The sequence below is a fragment of the Acanthopagrus latus genome, chromosome 4 (genome assembly GCF_904848185.1).
Source record: "Acanthopagrus latus isolate v.2019 chromosome 4, fAcaLat1.1, whole genome shotgun sequence".
NCBI classification, from domain to species: domain Eukaryota; kingdom Metazoa; phylum Chordata; class Actinopteri; order Spariformes; family Sparidae; genus Acanthopagrus; species Acanthopagrus latus.
Genome location: NC_051042.1, coordinates 25,628,077 through 25,637,419, shown reverse-complemented (window position 1 = coordinate 25,637,419; position 9,343 = coordinate 25,628,077). Strand labels below are relative to the sequence as shown.

The 9,343-nt window shown below is 37.2% G+C and overlaps 1 protein-coding gene across 1 annotated transcript in view; it reads right to left on the bottom strand.

The window, feature by feature from the left end:
* Window positions 1–878: 878 nt before the first annotated feature.
* Window positions 879–9,343, bottom strand: part of tspan15 (tetraspanin 15) — a 31,853-nt gene continuing 23,388 nt past the window's right edge. Inside the window, exons 5-8 of the mRNA XM_037096064.1 lie at window positions 8,934–9,050; window positions 5,713–5,763; window positions 5,083–5,199; window positions 879–3,925 (exon numbers count right to left, since the gene is read on the bottom strand). Of these exons, the coding sequence (XP_036951959.1) occupies window positions 3,758–3,925; window positions 5,083–5,199; window positions 5,713–5,763; window positions 8,934–9,050 (453 nt within the window). The 3' untranslated portion in view covers window positions 879–3,757. The remainder of the gene's footprint in view (window positions 3,926–5,082; window positions 5,200–5,712; window positions 5,764–8,933; window positions 9,051–9,343) is intronic.

Sequence of the window (9,343 nt, the reverse complement as noted above, 5' to 3'; positions counted from 1 at the left end):
GGAAAATCATTTCCTCTTCCATGGAGGTGGTGGTAGGAATAAAATATTAATAGCTTTCAAGCAGCAGGAGGTCCTTGAAGCAGCAGGAGGAACAGGAGCGAGAGAAAGACAGAGATGAAAAAAAAAAGAGAAAAAACCCACCAATCTCAGAGGGTTTGCATTTTTCTTGCAACACTTTCAACGGAAGCTCCTCTAATGTGTAAAGGAGTTGTGGAAGTTGGTTTAACGAGGGTGAAGTCATGCTGAGATGACACGCATCACGTCTGTGAGGACCAAATGTTTGGTGTTTTCTCAAGGAATATTATCAAAGCATATTCCTGCCTTAATGTAAGTGAAAGTTCTTACTTTAGTTGCAGTCAAAACTGATTGACATGCTGTTCATCTATGTCTTCAGTATGAAGCAACATTGACAGCATATTGTTCATTTTCATATTTTGGGGGGGATTTTGTTTAACTTCATTCAAATATTTTGGGATTAAAAACAAAAGATTTTAAACATTTGACACATGCTTTTCCAGTGAATAAATCAATTTCCTTTCTCTAATGTTTGTCTGTGAAGGTTCTTTTTTTTTTTTTTTAAGAAGAATGCTGTCACATTCTTGGACATTTGAAGTTTCACATCCCAAGCAACAGAGACCCTTTGATTCAACAATTATTTCCATTCCATTTACTCATACGGGTTTTTCCACATACATGTTTACATACTTCTGCATGAAAAATGTAGACACTTGGAGTCACTCAGGGTTAGGCCTGCCCTACAAAATACACACTGTGTTATCCATCATTTATTCAACAGGCTGTCAACCCCCAAATCTCCGCTGACAGGAAGACAAACTCAGTGCTGCAGTCAACTCAAAGATAAACAACACAACTCAACAAATAGCAACAATCACTTTATTATCCTCCAAGTGTGGTTTTACACAACTCACTGAATGATACTACATTTTAAAGGCGAATGATGCAATTTCCATTGATATCAGCCACAAATTGAATGCATTCATTATATATAGCTGAAGCACATATAGGAGGACGTGAGCTGAATGTCCTTGCGACAATGACAATAATAACATACCCTTGGATATACATCATCTTATTCCTTTAAAGAGACAACATTGGCACTTTAACTGTGACTATAGTGATGATGGTTGCATTATCATTATAATCACTGGAAGATTCTTTATGTCATGCAACACCTTCAGAAAATATCTTCCATGCTGTACTCATTAGAGGTAGCACCTACGGAGTTCTTTGGTTATAAGTATAATACCTTTTGAAAACTTCACAGAAATGACACAGAAAACACAGATAACAAATATTTTCTATCAGAGATGGTCTTATACTGCCACTACCCCTGATAACCTGGATTGACCAGTGAGGGGCAATCTGTGATCAGGCGTTAATTAGCCGTCACAGTCCTTTAAACTCATCATTATTAGTTACATAACTTTAACTGTTTATTTATTTGATATTTAGAGATGTGTCAAAACACCCGATGCTAATTCTGTGCTAGCGCAGCCATACTGTAAGATAACTGACCGAAGCATATATTATCTAGAATGGCACTCAGGAGAGTGCATACCTCCACCAAGGCCCAAAAGTCTCCTTTAATTCAATCAAGCCTATCCCTACGCTCACCCTGCCCTGTAACATCCCAGAATTTAAACCACCCGTAACTGCTCAACAATAGTTTAAGATCACCAGATCTCGGATCCGCTTACACTTGAATACACCTTTTCTTTCATCAAGATCCATGCATTATTCCCTGAGCAATTAAAGGAAGTTAAAGACAATAAGTGCCTTCATCCAGAACTGCACCGAAAGTTTATTAGAGGGCTATTCTGGGCTGAGACTCATCCTCTATCCAAGTTTCATGGGAACATGTTCCGTAGATTTTGTGTAATTCTGCTGACAAACTAGTCAACAATTGGACATGGGTGAAAACATAACCACCTTGGAATTGAACATATACACATCATACTTTATATTTAACTTCAACCCACCAGCCAATTAGCTTCACGAGTTACAGTCAACTAAAGACCGAGCAGACACACGGAACAGAAAAGGCACTTTGCCAACCCAACATGTAAGTAACATTTCTGCAACCATCTGAATATGAGCTGAACTTATCTAACCTGCCTTAATATACATCTAACTCTGATATGACCAAGGTAATGAGGATAATAATCGGAGAATTGACCCTCGAGTGAAAACAGGGTAACCTTGGAGAGTCCTGATTGGATATACATCCTGTTGAATAGTGGCAATGACTAAAACCAGAAGCAACTTGAAATGCATTCAAACATGTTGTAGCAGTGCAGTACAGCATATATAAACATGCATATAGTGTGAAGTCATGTAAAGACACAGAGGCAGGGAGTTCTGTATACAAAAAAAAAATCCACAAAAAGTGAGCATTTGGTCTCAGTTCAACTTCACATCAAACCAAAGTTAGGTAGCACATAAAATTCACAATATTTACTTATTTCATGATGAGTTCAGGTATGTAAATCTTAAAACCACACTGATTATATGTTGTGGGATGTTCTAAGGCTATTTTATCTAGATCTACATCTACATCTTGTTTAGCCAAGTGTCCATGTGCAATCCTGTCTCTGAGAAATTACACTTTTACTTCATTTCACGTAACCGTTTTCTGGATTATGTTCAGTGGCAACATTTACTGAGTGCTAGACAAGTTGTATGGACTGGAGTTTGAGTTTGAGGCCTGTGACTTTAGGGAAACATCTGTGGTTAATAACATGTTCCACTAAACTAAACATGTGATACCATGTGCTCCAAGTCACACGGTTTCATAACCCGAGGAATGTTGTGTAATTTAGCTTTACTCATGTTGATTAAAAATGTCTTTCAGGTGTCTCACAGATTGAGGTGTTGTATATGAATGTAACTTCTAGGAGATAGAGTTGCAAAACTTAATAATAACCCTGAGATATCCTTATTTTGGCAGTGGCACTGCATTAGCATTGATCTTTTAAATTAATGTTGAAAAAAGATCACCTCGAAGTCGACTCTCTGACCTGATGCTGTGGTGCACAGAAAGCCGACATCACAGAAGATAAACAGAAAATGTGTTTCATTTAATAAAAAACATTTTAGGGAACACTTCTTGTGCTGAACACATCATGAAGGTTCATTGCAGCACTAGTCATTAAGGGGTCATTCTCTAAAGGCTATTTCAAAATATTAAAGTCAAACCTCCACCTTGAGTATTTCCAGTTATTTCCAGTCTCTTAGCCTACAATATTTTGCTTTGCAGTTTTCTTGTTCTTGAAAACAGTGGCGATTGAATGATAGGACCTGCTTCATCGGTGGTTGCGTAGAGGAGACAAGTAATGCTTTAAATGGTAGACAGTGAATAAATGTATAAAAATAAGAAGTGCTGCAGATTGTGTGATGCGACTTATTTCTTGTCATAAAACCAGAAGCAAAAATGGTTGTAATGGTTTCTGTGTTTTTCCCTGAGACTGTCTGAGGCACAATGAAGCTTAAAAAAAAAAAAAAAAGTAGAAAAGACCTCTCATTTCTCACTCATGCCTTTGTACACTGTACAGTATATTAACACTTTAACATTAAACTCTAAATCTGTTTGCTGAGCAATTCAAAAAACAAAAAAAAAGAAAAACAATAATAAAAACATGTCTCTAAATTGAAGTGAGGATATAGTGAACCTGTAGTTAAAAGGCTTCTGCAACCAACTGTGAGCTGGCTGGAGTCCTTTTGCTGCTCTTTGCTTTCATCAGTCGATCTCTGGCATGCACTTGAACCATTTGGACACGCGGCCCTGCCTCTTAGCTGATCTTTCTTGTGCGTCTGGTTGCAGAAGCCCGTCCATGTAATGACCATACTCACTGATGGCGTCTTCAACTCGAGTGATGTACAGCCAGCTGACTATCACGCCAAAGAACTGGAGAGAGAAAGAGAGAGAAGCTGAGTATATAGATAGGAAAAAAAGGCAGAATTTGTCAGAAAAGTTTCCTTGAGTCTTAGTCCCACATATGAGGTGAGGATGCAAAGGGAAGATGAGTATCAAGGAAATGTTTTTCACGAAATAAGATTTAGCCTGATTTTTTTTCTCTGAGCCATCATCTGAAGCGATTTCAGTATCTGACGTTGACAACTCACTTGTCAGTGTGCAGGTGTCCACAGCTCTCTATATGTTGGAGCGATGCATCAAAATAATAACAAGGATGCATTGCTCCTGATAAGTTACGACCGTCAGTACAACAGAAGACAAACCCTTAAAGGACCGTCTTTTGTGCGCTCCCCAAAGTCGTTCCTCTGAACAGAAATAAAGGAACTGAGACATCCTTCATGATATTGACAACTTACAGACAACTGCTCGACTTTCCTAAACTCAAGTCAGACATGCTTATTATATTTCAGCACAATCTAAATACATCCACAGCTGTAAGTGTGTCTGAAGTGTGTTCAATGTATACATTAGAGTTAAAATGAGATGTAAGGGGGTGAAAATTACACAGTGATGAAAAATATCTCCCATGTCTGACAGTCCCATATCATCTAATGGATGTGGTGGACAAAAACAGATGGATATAAAGGAAAGGTGGCAGACGTAAGGTGTGAATACAGGGTGTGTGTATATGTGGTTTTCTAAGTATCACAGCACCTTCTGGATAATGTCTTTTTTTAATGCCATCAAAATAGTGTGGTAATTTCAAAAAAATGTACCAGAAAATTGATGCATCGAAAAGCCTGCCTGTCTGATCTGAAGGTAAAACCAGCCCGCAAAGTATTTTGTGAAAATGGCACTGCTTATTTTGTCACTGCTGGAGTTGTCAGATGTAGCTGATATGAAGAAATTTACATTTATTTTCTCTGTCTATTTTCTAATTTTCTATTCTTCAGAGAGAACTGGAGGTCAGATTTCAACTTTCTGTCAACAGTAGTTCGCTATCTAATGTTAGCCTCCTTGGCTGGGATGTTAACCAAATAACAAGTCTTTTCTCTTCATGGAGATCAATAATCCTGCCTGTCTGTCCAGCTGAATGTGCATGAAGGTAACTATATACACAGAGTGTATATGTGTATATGTGTGTATACCTGAGGCAGTAGGATCCCTAACAGCAGTCCTGCCATTGTCTTATAGTTGTCCATGAGCCAGATGAAGAAAGCATCAGTGCAGCCTCTGATGTGGATAGTTTCAATCAAGTCCAGTCGCTATTAGATTGAAATAAAAATCACAATTGGTTATGAAGTTATTTTAGTGAATTATCTAAGACTATATCACATCAGATATAGCAGTCAATTAGGCTTCAATTTAGTTATTTTCTAACTAAACAGTCCAACATTTGAAAATGAACATTTCATGTTTTGTTTTATAAAATAACTGAAAATGAAAATGATCAAGAACCTGTAACCTGACCTGTAACCAGCGGTCAAACTCACTTTGCTATGACTAAAAAGAAATTTGCAATTACATCCCACTCCCAACTCTATTCGTTTATTATGTTAGATTTCACAACTGACATGTCTCCACTTCTGTATTGTACTTTTTCTACAAGGATTTGTGGCACTAATAATTGTAAATACCACACAGTGCACCTGTCAGCTAGTCACTGTATTGAATAAACAAATAAAACTGTCTGAAAATGACACTTCATATTATTATGCTATACATGCTATGCAATACATTTGCCCTTTTCTAACTTTAGGTCACCTTTGTGGTCTTACCTCTTTTTCCAGCACCTTGTACCCACACAGTGTGTTGGCTACTTCATTACGCTGGAGAGGAGCGAAGACATAAAGAGATCATGTTAGAAGGAACGAAATGTTAAGTGGGAGACAGAAAGACGCCTGTGAACAGCTTTTAGCACCAAGAGGAGCCAACAACAGACAGAAGAGGACACGTTTTTAGTCAAATTCTTCTTATATATACACACACACACGCTCACACATATACATTATAACTGTCTTATCATGCGCTCATACATATGACAGTCCTATGATGTGTTCACTGTCTTTGCGGGAAGTGTGTGTGCATGAAACAATTGTGTATGTGAGTATGTTCCTTATGACTTTGAGCTTGTGGTTTCCATATTCAAATATATTCATATATTCAAATAAGATACAATAAACTGACGGCCTCTTTCGGCCCTCTGACATACGAAGAACGGGAGCGAAGACGTGATCACACTTTTTTAAGTCACTGTACAGAAGTAGCTTCACTGACTGACTTTTTTTCTTCTAATGCAGTAATGCATTATGGTATTATCATTAGCGGTAACTGGAGGGCATTTCACCATATTGTAACTTTATCTAGACCACGACTCTACAGAATGATTGACTGTAACACATCCCTTTATTTTATGTCATAATGTCACGTAAGGGAAGAAGGAAATACACCAAAATGGCAAAAAAACAAGAATCAGTGTTCAGCCTGAGAGGAAACACAATGATCAATCAAGTGGAGTTGATTGCTGCTTTGTGTTAATACGAACACAAAGACACTAATAATTATACAGATTATAAAGCAGAACATTTTACTTTTCAAGGACCGACTATGACCAGTTGCTGGAGCTGATACTGGTTGGCTGTCAAGTTGATGAAGTGCAGGACATGAATGTGAACCTATTATAGAAATGATATACTATCTGAATATAGACTGAACTATCTGACATCTTAAGTCCAATTTACAAGAACCTTTTATCTAAATGATTGATGGACGAGAAATACATTTCTTGAATCTGTTTTACATTTGCACCAAAGTACATAATTTTGTAGAATGCATTATACATATGTATTCCTTGGTATTTTCAAAGATGATGATGTCTCTGGTGCCTGGTACTGAGTACTTCCGAGGAAGGCGTTTTATAAATGAATCATTAAATCTGTGTGTTTCTCGTTTGTTAGTCTGTCATGTTTCCTGCTTAAGAGAGCTTCTGTACTTGCCATGTGTCATCTCTGTTTCACCAATCTTTCTCATCTGTATGTCAAATTTAATCAGTTAATTCATAAAGGGGATATGTAAACCACAAATTCTATAATATGAGAATAAAATAATCTCAATATAATTATTTAAAGAGATTAAAGACATGCTAGCTGTAGCCAAGCATCTCTTTTCAAATACTTTCCGACAGTTCTTGACGAACACGATACCGAATACAGAGGACAATCACTAGATTATTATGGTGCAATAACTTTACACTTAAAGAGCTACAGTAAACATATTAAACTGGTTGCCTTCAGGCGGCATAACAATGTTTCCTCTACTGTCACTATGACATTAATAAAGAAAACATTATCCTGTAACAGTGGAAGAGAAAAGAAATGAGCTGAATCACCAGTGAAAATAACAACTGGAAACATCTTATCAATTAATGGAAAAAAAAAAACAACATTTGACATTTTTGTCACTTAATTAACCTTGTTAACACAAGTGACTCGCAGTAATGCAAAACCGTAGATTAATAAAATGTTAATGTTTGCTAACGGCAACACTGTGATGGCTGACTGAATATTAAGGACGTAGGATGAAAAGCAGCAGTTTCAGGAGTCCACATAAGTTATCAAGCTTGACATCATCAAAGAGGTAGCGTGTTCTCGCTTTCCTTTTAAATCTGAGGAGTGGAGGTGTTTAAATTACAGAACACATGTAGTGTTTGGTGTGGGAGAAAGTGCGTCTGGCATGGCACAGGTATAATCATCAACATAAGCATGACGAGATGCATTTTAAACATAACCCCACACTATTACAATTATTAGTATAATTGATATACAAACTGAACAGAGTGTTCAGGCTTCACTGACCCATTTTAAATATATAGAGACAGAAATTATGAAATGTTACAGAGAATACTTTCCATCACTGGCTTTCAAAACCAGTGAACACATACATGTAACCATGAGGTGTCTTTCACAGTTCTGGGTGGTATTTGCAGCTTTAGTTGAAGAGAAGAGACTGAAACAGCACCTGTTTAGCGAGCAGGTGGCTTGCTCACCAAAGTAAACTCTGATGATTACAGCATTTAACATATGAAAACGGTGAATGGTATATGTTAATAGAGTTTTGTAACAATTTTAAGTCTAAAATATTGTTGGAATTATGTGCTGTGACCAAAGGATAAAAAATAATGCAGCAGAATGCAAATTTTAGCTCATTTTGTCTGACCAATGGTTGCTGTAGCTTTGACTCTCAGATGCAGAGATGAGGACCTTGCTATACAGTAGATGCTCAGGTAATCTGATTCATTTTTCATTATTTGTGTCTCTGCATGGCTAGATCTCACTTTCCAACTTTAGACAGAACCAAAGCTGAAGTATGCAATAGGAGGCTTGACTGTATATAACATTTTACACATATGCAGTAGTACTTCCCAATAACTGTTAACAGAATTGGAGCACATTGTGAAGTTGGGACACCTCAAAATGTAAATAAATACAAAAGGCAATGATTGGCACAATTTTTAAGAGACCAAATACAAGATATCTGATATCTAAACTAAAACATCTTATTATTTTGTAAATAAATGCTAAATAATAAATAATAAATTTGGTTCCTGCACAAGCAAAGGAAGAAGAACCACAGTATCCCAACTCCTTTTGGAATCAGGGTTGTGCAAAATATCACATAAAGCCACAACATCCTGAGTGAGTAAAGCCTTTGAATTCATGGATGCACTGATGTTCATCTGTCGTTTATCTTTTGGTAACTAAGATATATATGATATGACATAACAGGTGTCATTCAGGTGTTATACATAATATAACAGGTAATAATCATATTTGCTGTGATGGAAAGCAGTAGAAGTGGTAGAGCAGTGCCAGGAGGAGCAGCAGAATGCCGGTGGTAATATTACCTAATACAAACCGATTAGAGACCAAAACATGCTACTACTGTATAATAGTGACAGGCAGTTTATAGTAGGGATAACCAAGATAGTAGTAGCACCCACCTTTGTAGTGATGCAGCAGGTATAAGGGACACCACAGGCCAATGGACCAGGTGCAGTGCAGTTGTGGTACATGTTGACTGACCAGTCTGTATACTCCTGACCTCCACAGCACTTAAACTGCCGGAGGGAAGAAATACATCAGAGAGGAGACAAGTGCAGAAATTAGAAAGAGAAGAAAAAAAAGAGGAGATCAAGAGAGAGAAGACAGGGATGAGGTAGAGGGGAGAGATAAAAAAGAAAGTAAACAACTTGATGAAAACACATTTTATGTTGTGCATGTACAATGCCAGGAGCATTTTATTAAATTTACTCCAATTTGCATGTAATTGTGAGTCTGTTTCTAAAGCTCGGTGGGCTGATATTATCGGACGGTATTAGGCATTTTCAAAACTATTGGTATTGGCATTTAT